This window comes from Pelophylax lessonae (assembly GCF_965119305.1).
Source record: "Pelophylax lessonae genome assembly, chromosome: 4".
Taxonomy (NCBI): domain Eukaryota; kingdom Metazoa; phylum Chordata; class Amphibia; order Anura; family Ranidae; genus Pelophylax; species Pelophylax lessonae.
This window is the reverse complement of record NC_138771.1, coordinates 72,933,029-72,946,515: the sequence shown is the minus strand read 5'-3', so window position 1 is coordinate 72,946,515 and position 13,487 is coordinate 72,933,029. Positions and strand designations below refer to the sequence as shown.

At 41.6% G+C, this 13,487-nt stretch overlaps 1 protein-coding gene across 1 annotated transcript in view; it reads left to right on the top strand.

Moving 5' to 3' along the window:
* The window catches only part of LOC309554994 (zinc transporter ZIP1-like), a 32,584-nt gene extending 20,616 nt beyond the window's left edge, over positions 1-11,968 (top strand). The window contains exons 2-3 of the mRNA XM_082256798.1: positions 5,670-5,800; positions 11,242-11,968. Of these exons, the coding sequence (XP_082112924.1) occupies positions 5,670-5,800; positions 11,242-11,922 (812 nt within the window). The 3' untranslated portion in view covers positions 11,923-11,968. The remainder of the gene's footprint in view (positions 1-5,669; positions 5,801-11,241) is intronic.
* The last annotated feature ends 1,519 nt before the right edge of the window (positions 11,969-13,487 follow it).

Sequence of the window (13,487 nt, the reverse complement as noted above, 5' to 3'; positions counted from 1 at the left end):
TCCCCAAAAAGACTTGCAGCTGTAATTGCAGGGAAAGTATAGTAAGTTTAGATTTGGGGGGGCTCAATACAAACACACGCCACACTTTTCACATATTTGTAAAAGATATTGAAAACCATTTATCATTTTCCTTCCACTTCACAATTTATGTGCCACTTTGTGTTGGTCTATCACATAAAATCCCAATAAAATATGTTTACTTTTTTGGTTGTAACATGACAAAATGTGGAAAATTTCAAGGGGTATGAATACTTTTTCAAGGCTCTGTATAATCCTATGGAAGATTATTGTTGAAATCAAACATCTGGTGACAGTCTCTTTAAAATCTCTCAAGGTTAAAAAGGAAGTAAAACTTTTTTTCTTTCCCTGCAAAGTAAATGCATAATGTGCTAGTATGCATTGCATACTAGCACATTATGTGACACCTGCAACAAAGCCCACGTTGTCCCTGCTGCCGGGCGCATCTATCTTCACCCGCATGCGCGCAGGAGCCGCCAGTCTCGGCACAGGGCTCTGAAGAAACGGCACGGGCGGCCGTTTCTTCAGAGCGCATGCGCCGATGGCGTCATCGGCAGCATGCACTGTAAATATCTCCTAAACTGTGCAAGTTTAGGAGATATTTACGGCACCTATAGGTAAGCCTTAATATAGGCTTACCTATAGGTAAAAGTCATTAAAGTGGGTTTTCAACCACTTTAATAAAAACTGGGACAAACTCCGTCAGATTGTAGTATGTTTCATACAATTTCAAGAAATGTTTTATTTTTTTCTAAATGTCTTTATTGTTCTGAGCCAGGTGTATATAAGGTGAGCTCATATGTGGACTGAACATTAAATTATATATATATATTAATACAGGTCCCTCTCAAAAAATTAGCATATTGTGATAAAGTTCATTATTTTCTGTAATGTACTGATAAACATTAGACTTTCATATATTTTAGATTCATTACACACAACTGAAGTAGTGCAAGCCTTTTATTGTTTTAATATTGATGATTTTGGCATACAGCTCATGAAAACCCAAAATTCCTATCTCAAAAAATTAGCATATCATGAAAAGGTTCTCTAAACGAGCTAATTACCTAATCATCTGAATCAACTAATTAACTCTAAACACCTGCAAAAGATTCCTGAGACTTTTAAAAACTCCCAGCCTGGTTCATTACTCAAAACCGCAATCATGGGTAAGACTGCCGACCTGACTGCTGTCCAGAAGGCCATCATTGACACCCTCAAGCAAGAGGGTAAGACACAGAAAGAAATTTCTGAACGAATAGGCTGTTCCCAGAGTGCTGTATCAAGGCACCTCAGCGGGAAGTCTGTGGGATGGAAAAAGTGTGGCAGAAAACGCTGCACAACGAGAAGAGGTGACCGGACCCTGAGGAAGACTGGGGAGAGGGAAATGCCAAAATGCCTGAGGTCCAGTGTCAAGTAGCCACAGTCAGTGATGGTCTGGGGTGCCATGTCAGCTGCTGGTGTTGGTCCACTGTGTTTTATCAAGGGCAGGGTCAATGCAGCTAGCTATCAGGAGATCTTGGAGCACTTCATGCTTCCATCTGCTGAAAAGCTTTATGGAGATGAAGATTTCATTTTTCAGCACGACCTGGCACCTGCTCACAGTGCCAAAACCACTGGTAAATGGTTTACTGACCATGGTATTACTGTGCTCAATTGGCCTGCCAACTCTCCTGACCTGAACCCCATAGAGAATCTGTGGGATGTTGTGAAGAGAAAGTTGAGAGACGCAAGACCCAACACTCTGGATGAGCTCAAGGCCGCTATCGAAGCATCCTGGACCTCCATAACACCTCAGCAGTGCCACAGGCTGATCGCCTCCATGCCACGCCGCATTGAAGCAGTCATTTCTGCAAAAGGATTCCCGACCAAGTATTGAGTGCATAACTGAACATAATTATTTGAAGGTTAACTTTTTTTGTATTAAAAACACTTTTCTTTTATTATGTCTATATAAATCCGCGCTAAGAATGTCTGAGGACCGATAGGATATGTGCACAAATAAGCTGCAGCCTCCCTTGCACTATAGCCAGACAGCTATATGAGTAAATATGGGAAATGGAAGGAGATGGCGCTGCTTATTCTATAAAGTACAAGTGGATAAGTTAATAAATAGATATGGTTGAGGAATAAATATATGAATTGATCGTGAGAGGATAAAAATCGATAAACGAAGTAAAAAATAATAAATGAGATGATATTTAAAATGGTGAAATAAAAATCCACATATGAATATGAGCTAGAAATATAAAATATAAAAGAATATATATATATATATATATATATATATATATATATATATATATATATATATATATATATATATATATATATATATATATATATATATATATATACCTACCACCAGAGGGCATAATATAAAGTGCAGAATGCTACAATAAATAAGACTTCATATATATATATATATATATATATATATATATATATATATATATATATATATATATAAAGCTGACTATATGACAGTCTGGATAAATATGCACTAAAAGCAATACGTAGAAAGAAGGGTGACGGTGGTGATAAGTGAGCTGGCAAATAGTGCTTACGTGAATACAATAAATAAATTAGTGCAAGAAAAAATATTGGGTGAAATAAATAAATGCGCGGGAAACTTTTCAAAAAAGAAAGTAAATGTGCGGGAAACTGATACAAATTGTAACAAGAGGTGATGATTAGCTCATATGATAAAATGAGTCCATAAATTGGTGTATGTGCAAAAAGCAATACAGACAAAAGAATATAATAAATGTGCGGGAAACTGATGAACGTGCAATAAAAAGTGATATCCAATCAGTTCATATGTTGAGATAAATCCGTAAATGGGTGATGGTGTCCAAAAGGAGTGATGGGTAAGTAGTAACTTACGGTGACCCCCCAAGGTGGGTGACTGGCGAGTGGCGGGAAGGCCCCTAGTAGAAAGACCTACTCACCAGATGTACCCACCCCACACAGGGGTATAGAGCGGGTACTGTAGATATAACTCTTTGGTCCTGGCTCTGTACGGTGATTCCCTTCCTGGGGGAAATGTAGTATGGGGTCCGCGGGATTGCTCGGGTGTCCTAGGTGGGGTCCAGTGGTGGGGTCCTGGGTCAGTTGGCGGGGTATCCACCGTTCCGTGGGGTAATCAGATATAGCCACTCAAATGTATATGGATGGGAGGATAGTGGGGAATGAAAAAGAGCTTGATAGTGTAATATCGTTTGAGATGTTTATTAATTCCAGCAGTAAAAAAATGGGTACTAACAATAGTGCAATAGGTAAACAGCGAGGTGTTGGCGTCCTGGAAAGCAATGCATTCCAACTGGAAACCGGAACCGCATTGCTTTTATATTTCTAGCTCATATTCATATGTGGATTTTTATTTCACCATTTTAAATATCTCATTTATTATTTTTTACTTCGTTTATCGATTTTTATCCTCTCACGATCAATTCATATATTTATTCCTCAACCATATCTATTTATTAACTTATCCACTTGCACTTTATAGAATAAGCAGCGCCATCTCCTTCCATTTCCCACTTTTTTTTTATTGGTCGGATGAAATATGCTAATTTTTTGAGATAGGAATTTGGGGTTTTCATGAGCTGTATGCCAAAATCATCAATATTAAAACAATAAAAGGCTTGCACTACTTCAGTTGTGTGTAATGAATCTAAAATATATGAAAGTCTAATGTTTATCAGTACATTACAGAAAATAATCAACTTTATCACAATATGCTAATTTTTTGAGAGGGACCTGTATGTATATGTGTGTGTGTGTGTATGTATGTATGTATGTATGTATATATATATATATATATATATATATATATATATATATATATATTCTCTGGAATGAGGGCTTTTAGTGTTCTTTATCACAAAGATGACTTGACAAACTCTGAAATATGACCTTTTCTAGTGAAAATACATTTTCTCTCTAACAGAAGGTGAAACCAAGCAAGTATAAAAATGTTCTATATCAAATTGATCACTGTAACGGAACCTCAACCCACGCTGTACTTGTGGACTTCCGTCAGTATATGGCTTCCTCCCCAGTCGTGAACATAGATATCAGATTTTCGAGCCGCCCCCATACAAAGCTAGCCGACAACTTAGCTTGTATAAGTTTTGGAACCTTCCCCTTTTTATTGAACAGTTTCACATTCAATTTATATACCCATGACCACATCCCCCCCCCCCCCACCTCCTGATCAGATTACCACACACAGGTCAGGGGTTGCCTGATTACATTATCATATGCAAATGAAATTGTATACAGAACTAGAATTAACCTGAACTAATTATCTAGCCATCTGGACAGAACAATATTGGAGTTCATTAACAATTAACAATGGGACAGACAGGTTTAACAGAATACACATCTCACCTCAATACACAAACAATAGGGAGAGCCTGTCTGTGACATTGAAGTTCAATACACATTATCATAAGTAAACACAGAACCCATTTGAAGCAATCCAAACCATTAAGTTGCTGTCTTTCACTCCCAGTGACAGTGAGTACCGTCACATAACTGTAGTTTAAATTTACTTTTTTTTTTGTAAGTTACCAACTTTAACTTGAAATCCGCCTCTTACAATTCCCCCACGTAAGCGCCCAAGGAAGAGGGAGGGGCAGCACTTGGTATGCTACATGTGCTGATAAGGATCATGCTGACACAAAGGAAACAGCAAAGTGAGCAGCAAGATGACCTCATCAGTCATCTGCTGCTCCTTCGTTGTCCAATCCCTGGCTGGTGGCTGGGAGTTGACCAAAATGGAATGCTGAAGATGAATTTAATGATGAATGTTTTTACATAGTTGCATTGGTCCAGTTTGGCCCAATGTAACTATGCATGTACCATACCTGTGGAATCCTTCTGGAAGCTGGAAATCTGTGTAATATACACCGCTACTCCAGTGATCACCAGCAGTGCCATCTTAAGAGCATTAAAGAGCCCCGGGCAATGCAGTGCACTGGGGCTCTGCCTACACAATCACCCACAAGAATAAAAATGCAAATTATTGATAAGGCAATATTTATTGGTACAGCAGTGCCAGGCTAATGACAGCTTCCAAGTTCAGTGAACACACACACGGACAGGAGTCAGACTCGACTGGCCTGCGTGTGACTGTTCCCATGGAGGCAGACAGGCATTCCTGCAGTTGTGGGCTCCCCCTCCACAGCCCAAGTGGCCTGGCAGCAGCACAGGGCCAACAGACGCTTGCCAGCTGCTAAGTTCGGCGGTGGGATGCACATGGGACTAAGGACTAATACTTGGCTGGGGCTAGGTCGCTGGGCAGGAGGGGCCCCCTGGCCAAGTGGGGCCCCCGGGCAACTGCCCAGTATGCCCATTCAGTAAGATGGCCCTGATCACCAGCTTTGGGGCCTTGTGATGTGGCTGCCCTGCTGCATTGTGAACGCAGGAGGTTGACCGTTCAGCTCAGGCACCATTCAGAGATCTCTTTGCATTTTCCCAAGCATTCTCTGATTGGGCGAGGTGGATAGTGTGATGTCACCAGAGCCCCCCTGGAGTGTTTGGTGGGTCATTTAGCTACAGTCAAAGAATGATCAAGGTAGGTAATTCCTCTGTATCCAATTTCCTTGTATACTAACCAAAACTTTTTTTTGTTTCTTTTTCAGAGATCCATCAGATGTGGATCAGCTTTATTAGTTGCATAGCTGGGGGAGTGTTCTTAGCCGCCTGTCTGCTGGATATCGTTCCTGACTTTCTCAGTGACATGAAGGAGGCTATGGTGAAAGAGAAAATAATTGTACGTCTTATTGAATAAATTGCAGGGTGTGTGTTAAAGGGAGCCGGTCAGAAGACAAGTATAGGCCTTGTCATTCCTGATTACTATGGAAGGGTTATGCCTTGGAGCAGTTATCTTCCTCTATACTATTTAGTGAGTCGCTGTCCTGAATACAAACATGTACAGTGTGTTAAAAATAATAGCAGTGGGTTTAGAAAAATGAATAAAGCTCAAAATCCTTCTAATGGCTTTTATTTCCAGACACATAAATGCATTGGGAACACCGCACAGTCTATTCCAAATCAAAACATCAAGAAGAAGGTTTCAAATTTGTTATTATTTTACAGAAAGTGAAGAAAAAGGAATATTAGGCTCCGTTCACATACTGGCGTATGGGATTGCGAGCAGAGTCGCCGCGATTCTACAGCATTGCAAATCGCGGGACGCTCGTATGCACCGCCGGCAAACCGCTTTGTTTGGCTACTATTGGACTCTCAAACGTTACTGAGGCTGACAGAGCGGCAGTCTGCCTATGTAAACAAGGCAGATCACCATTCTGTCAGGGGGAAGATGGAGATCTTTTGTTTCTGTTCAGCAGGAACACAGATCTGTCTTCCTCCAGTCAAAGCATCCCCCACACAGTTAGCAAGCACTCCCAGGGAACACATTCAATCCTTTGGTCGTCCCTGATGTTAACCCTTTCCCTGCCAGTGTCATTAGTACAGTGACAGTGCTATTTTTTTTTTTTTTTTTTTTTTGTCTAGCACTGGTCCCCCAAAAAGCGTCATTTAGTGTCAGATTTGTCCGGCGCAATGTCACAGTCCCGCTAAAAATCGCTGATCACCGCCATTACTAGTAAAGAAAAAAAAAAGTCCATAAATCTATCCCATAGTTTGTAGACCCTATACCTTTTGTGCAAACTAATTTAATATACGCTTATTCTGATTTTGGTTAAAAAAAAAAAAAATATGTGACAGAATACATATTTGCATAAATTGGTGAAGAAATTTTGATTTTTTTTTTTTTTTTATGGCTGAAAGTAAAAAAAAAAAAAAATATATATATATATATATATATATATATATATATATATATATATATATATATATATATATATATATATATATATATATATATATATATATAAATTTTTTTTTTTCAAAATTGTCGGTCTATATTTTGTTTATAGCGCAAAAAATAAAAATCACACAGGTGATCAAATACCACCAAAAGAAAGCTCAATTTGTGGGAAAAGGGACATTATTTTATTTGGGTGTCAGTTGCCAGTTAACCACGTCTGGACCGGATGGATTTGCCCCCTTAATGACCAGGCCATTTTTTTTGCGATTTCGGCACTGCGTTACTTTAACAGACAATTGCACGGTTGTGCCACGCTGTACCCAAATAAAATTGATGTCCTTTTTTTTTCCCACAAATAGAGCTTTTTTTTGGTGGTATTTGATCACTTCTGCAAATTTTTTTTATTTTTTGCGCTATAAACCAAAAAAGAGCAACAATTCTGGAAAAAAAAAACGATTTTTCACATTCTGCTATAAAACATTCCCCCCAAAAAAATAAGAATCACATTTTTCATCCTTTTTAGGGCAATTTGTTTTCTATGTATTTTTGAGGGAAAAAATTGCAATAAGCGTATTTTGATTGGGGTTTGCGCCAAAGTTATTGTGTCTACAAACTAGGGGAAAGATTTGTAATTTTTATTAATTGTATTTTTTTTTACTAGTAATGGCGACGATCTTTTTAGCAGGACTGCGACATTGCGGCGGACAGATCTGACCCCTAACTCATTTTTTTGACACTTTTTTGGGGGGACCAGTGACATTACTACAGTAATCAGTGCTAAAAATATGCAGTGTTACTGTAATAATGACACTGGCAGGGAAGGGGTTAACCTAGTTGGTGATCAAAGGGTTACATGTGAGCCTAGGGGAGTGTTTACTAACTGTGGGGGGGGGGGGGGTGCGGCTTTTGAAGTGACCATAGAGACATGTGATCCTATATGGAAGGATCACAGGCGCTTTGTGATCATTTCAGAGAGAAGAACGGTCGGCATTGTTTACAACAGCTGACCGTTCTTCTCTCTCAGCGGGGAATGATGGTGGACCTGCCGGCTTTCCTCGCTCCCCAGCACCAAGTGCCCGACCGATGTAGGGCTACATTGGTTCATGCAGGAGGGCCAGCCTGCTGCAGTAAATGTGCGGCGGGCGGTTCGGAAGCAGTTAACAAAAAACAATAAATGAATTTTTTTTATTTTTATTTTTACAGGTAAAAAAAAAAAAATGTGCATTTTACTATTTTTAGATTTGGGAGAAAATCGCTGATGCCATGCAGGTCTCCTGCAGACGTGTAAGCGCTCTGCCAGTACATCATACAGGCAGGCAGTTTTACACTGGCAGGAAGAATCCCAGAATTACCAAGAGAGCTTGAGAGTGCCGTGGTAGTTTGAGAACTACAAGCCGACAGCCACAAAGGCTGTAGGGGTACTTGTAGTTCAATCATTCACAGGGATCAGTGATGCAGCCATGGGAGCGTTCTCTTTGAATTGTGGCAGCAAATATGGGGAGACGATCCCTGGCTCGCTGCCACAAGGGGGGGGGGGGGTTTGACGCTGACAATGTTACATGTAACCCTCATATTTAAGGTATGTGACCCGTTCCTGTTCCCTTACACTTCACAATAATGTACCACTTTGTGTTGGTCTATCACAAAAAATTCCAAAAAATACATTTACGTTTTTGGTTGTAACATGACAAAATGTGGAAAATGTCAAGGGGTATGAATACTTTTTCAAGGCACTGTATGTCCATATTTCCCCACATCAGACCTTATTTATGTAAAACTTCACATTCCAATATGTCCCACTTGCACCATAATGTCTTTGTAGTGCATGTTCCAGCACTGCAGCCCTTTCTGCCTTTTGTAGAACCACTTTGACCCACTTTTTCTCCTGTCTTCTTAGAACTATAAGTCTCACCATGGGCCACTTCCTTCTCTGTCCCTCCGCGGTATTTTTAAAGAGGAACTGAATCCTCTCATTTAACACTATTTTTAATCCTTATGCTGCTAGCATTAGTAAATGGATAGAAAGGTATATTTTATATTTACTTTTTTTATTTTCTTTACATTTCTTTAGTTGCTTCATGGTTTCTGGCCTAGGCCAAAATTGTCATCCTAGGAATCTTCATGGACCTTTACGCTTTTCTTTTTTTCTTTTTTTTTTTTTTTTTTCTTTCATGGGTAGGAGGGTCTTTCTCTGATAAGCACACCGTCCTTCCTGCATGTCTGAGCTAAGAGCAGATGGATTCCAGGAAGTAAATGCAAGTGAATCCTCTGCATTTACTCAAGATGGCTGAGGTTTAACATACTAGTGGAGTGTTTTTTCAAAGTGATTTCTCATCAAAATTAAGCACAAGAGTGAGCTCTCAAACTTTGAGCTTGGAGCTACTGCATCAGGGAGAGAGAGCGCATGTGAGAAGATTTAAATCCGAGGGAGCTCACTACTGTGATGGTGAGGATGAACAGTGATAGCTGGGCCTTCTTTAGCAGCGTCCTAGGAAGTTTCAGGTCAGGCTTTGAGGTACGTAAAAGGTTGTACATTTCAATCAGAGATGAAGAATTTATTGCAAAAGAGAATAAATCTATGCCCTACCATATAACACTATTGCAAATAGGGAAACTAGCCTGGGCTGTTCCTACCATATACAGAAAGTTCATACTATCCACATTTTCTAAACAAAGGACCATTTTACTACCCTTCAGACTTCAGGGGGGGCCCAAACTGTGGCCAGTGGAAGTAGAAAATGTCTATTGAAGGAATAGTACCCCATCTTTGGTGTGAGTGGGAATACTAGTGCCCTATCGTTGGTGTCAGTAAGTGGAATAGTGCCCCAATATTGGTGTTTTTTAGAAGGTGTAGTGCCTCATCTTTCGTGTCAGTGGGAAGAATACTGCCCCATGGTTTGTGTCACTGTTAGAAATACTGCCCCACCTTTTGGGGTCAGTGGGAGAAATATATATATATATTGGTGTTTTTTAGAAGGTGTAGTGCCCCATCGTTAATGTTAGTGTGAGGAATAGTGCCCCATAGTTTGTGTCAGTGGGAGAAATGGTACCCCATGTTTGGTGTCAGTAAGAGGAATAGTGCCCCATGGTTGGCGTCAGTGGGAGGAATAGTGCCCCATGGTTGGCGTCAGTGGGAGGAATAGTGCCCCATGGTTGGCGTCAGTGGGAGGAATAGTGCCCCATGGTTGGCGTCAGTGGGAGGAATAGTGCCCCATGGTTGGCATCAGTGGGAGGAATAGTGCCCCATGGTTAGCATCAGTGGGAGGAATAGTGCCCCATGATTGGCATCAGTGGGAGGAGTAGTGCTTCATCTTTGGTGTCAGTGGGAGGAATAATCCCCCATGGCTGATGTCAGTGGGAGGAATAATCCCCCATGGCTGATGTCAGTGGGAGGAATAATCCCCCCCATGGCTGATGTCAGTGGGAGGAATAATCCCCCCCATGGCTGGTGTCGTTGGGAGGAATAATCCCCCCCCCCATGGCTGGTGTCGTTGGGAGGAATAATCCCCCCCCCATGGCTGGTGTCGTTGGGAGGAATAATCCCCCCCATGGCTGGTGTCGTTGGGAGGAATAATCCCCCCATGGCTGGTGTCGTTGGGAGGAATAATCCCCCCATGGCTGGTGTCGTTGGGAGGAATAATCTTCCCCATGGCTGGTGTCGTTGGGAGGAATAATCTTCCCCATGGCTGGTGTCGTTGGGAGGAATAATCCCCCCATGGCTGGTGTCGTTGGGAGGAATAATCCCCCCATGGCTGGTGTCGTTGGGAGGAATAATCTTCCCCATGGCTGGTGTCGTTGGGAGGAATAATCCCCCCATGGCTGGTGTCGTTGGGAGGAATAATCCCCCCATGGCTGGTGTCGTTGGGAGGAATAATCTTCCCCATGGCTGGTGTCGTTGGGAGGAATAATCTTCCCCATGGCTGGTGTCGTTGGGAGGAATAATCCCCCCATGGCTGGTGTCGTTGGGAGGAATAATCCCCCCATGGCTGGTGTCGTTGGGAGGAATAATCCCCCCATGGCTGGTGTCGTTGGGAGGAATAATCCCCCCATGGCTGGTGTAGTTGGGAGGAATAATCCCCCCATGGCTGGTGTCGTTGGGAGGAATAATCCCCCCATGGCTGGTGTCGTTGGGAGGAATAATCCCCCCATGGCTGGTGTCGTTGGGAGGAATAATCCCCCCATGGCTGGTGTCTGTCAGTGGGAGGAATAGTTTCAGATTGTTGTGTGTCAGTGGGAGGTATAGTGCCCTGTCATAGGTGTCAGGAAAAGAGCTGGATAAAGACAAGCAAAGGACTGAAGTTAGACTAAAATAAAGAAAAGCTTTTACTTTAGATTTAGAGGACGGGCTATAAAATCTGATTTATGTTCTTTTTTTTCTTTAGACAAATTATCCTCTACCAGAGTTCATCTTGGGGGCCGGAGTCCTGCTTGTCCTGATTATAGAACGCATTGTCCTGGAATGTAGTCATAGTATGACCGAAGAGAGAGCACCACTGTTACCCAGCCCTTCCTATTCTCCGGCTGTAGAAGTAAACTCACATTCCCATTCCCATGGTGGTCAGAATCACGATGTTGAACGCCCAGGACGCCATTTCCACGTGGATTTCAATGCTCACTCCTCCTTCCGGTGTTTTATCCTCATCTTGTCATTGTCTCTGCATTCTATATTTGAAGGGATTGCCATTGGACTACAAAGTGCCCAGTCAGAGGTTCTACAGATAGCCATTGCAATCCTCATTCATAAGAGTATAATTGCAGTCAGCCTATCCCTGCTTTTAATGCAGAGCAATGTAAAGACACAATGGTTTGTGCTGTCCATTGTCATGTTTGCACTAATGTCACCAATTGGTATTGCTATAGGAATTGGGGTGATTCAGAATCAAGCAGCTGGAAGTGGTCTGGTTCAGAGTACTCTAGAAGGCTTGGCTGCTGGGACATTTGTCTATATAACCTTTTTAGAGATCTTGCCGCACGAACTAAACTCAAGCAAATGGCGTCTACCTAAAGTCATTTTCATACTGCTGGGGTTCTCCGCTATGGCAGCACTCAGGTTTTTAGGCTGATACTGAAACCTCTACAGTATTTTTTTTTTAAAAACTTACCTTGATTATCTACCTCCTTTTTGTTTACACGATCAATCCAAAAACGGTACTGCATATGTATCAAATTGTTTTAAATACTGGACTGAAAAGTTGTTCATTGCTCTTTCTGTTTTGCTATGAGCCTAAGAAGAGGACGACCTCTGTACTAAAATATAAAAAATATATATATTTTGCTATGTTGAGCTTTAACAAATCAAGATTATTTTTAAATGACTTTTATTATGGCAGATATTACAGTTTAATGTGTTTGTGGCCACCAAGTAAAATTAAACCTCCAACAATGATTATGCTTGAAAAGCCCAGTGCCTTACTTTGCACTTCATTCGAGGTTAATTGCACATCATGTATATTGCACACTGTAGTACATGTAAAGTGGCATAATGTATCATGGGATCGTATTAGAGACTAATGCTATACAGACACCTGACCATTACACTTATATGGGCTTTAGTATGGAGTTGCCATCAACCCCCTTTTGTCGGTATAACAGCCTTCACTCTTCTGGGAAGGCTTTCTACAATATTTTGAAGCGTGTCTGTTAGTATGTGTGGGTAAGGGGAATTGTGAGGTCAGGCGTTTACTTTGGAAACTACTTGACCGGAGGTGAATTCCAGGACAGGGATTCATCTCAAAGGCGTTCAGTATTGCTGAGGTCAGGACTTTGAGCAGGCTATTCAAGTTCTTCCACACCAGGCTCATCAAATTGTGCTTTGGTTTGCCCACAGGGGCGAAGTCCTGCTGGAACAGCAAAACAGGCTTTCCTAATCTGAAGGGATAAAGCTACATAGAGACTACCTTCAACCCCTCACAAGCCTTGCAAAGGCTGGTGCAGAGATGCAACTTAGATAACCGAAGAAAGCCGCTCAGGTGAGGCAAAGCACTCCGGTGCAGGTCGGATCCGCCATCCAGTAATCCAATAGTCAACAGAGAAAGTTTAACCGCACTCAGGAGTAGATGAAAAATGGAAGAGTTTTATTCCCCATAAACTTGAATACATGACAATGCTTACTCATAACCACTCAGTTAGCGATCTGTGGAATCGTGAAACGCGTTAACCTGTCCCATGTCTGTGTGAAGCATTGTCATGTAGTCAAGTTTATGGGGAATAAAACTCTTCCATTTTTCATCTACTCCTGAGTGCGGTCAAACTTTCTCTGTTGACTACTGGTGCAGAGATGCATCTCTACAAGATGATGCTATCACCACCATGCTTCATAGTGGGGATGATGTGCTCAAGCCAGACATTGGCCAAACAAATGTTGGCCAAAAAGTTCATCGGACAAAGCAACATATTCCAAATTACTTTACTATATACACTTTGCCAACTAAAGGTGAATAGTTATGTGCATTTTAGCAGAAGAGGAGCTCCAGTCTCCCCGTAAAAAAAAAAAAGTTGTCAGCAGCTACAAATCCTGCAGCTGCCTAATATAAGGACACTTCCCTGTCCAGGGATCCAGCGCTGTCTTTACCTGAGCCGATTCTTCAATCCTCTTTGGGTCCAGGCATCGGCATCCTAACAAAGGAAA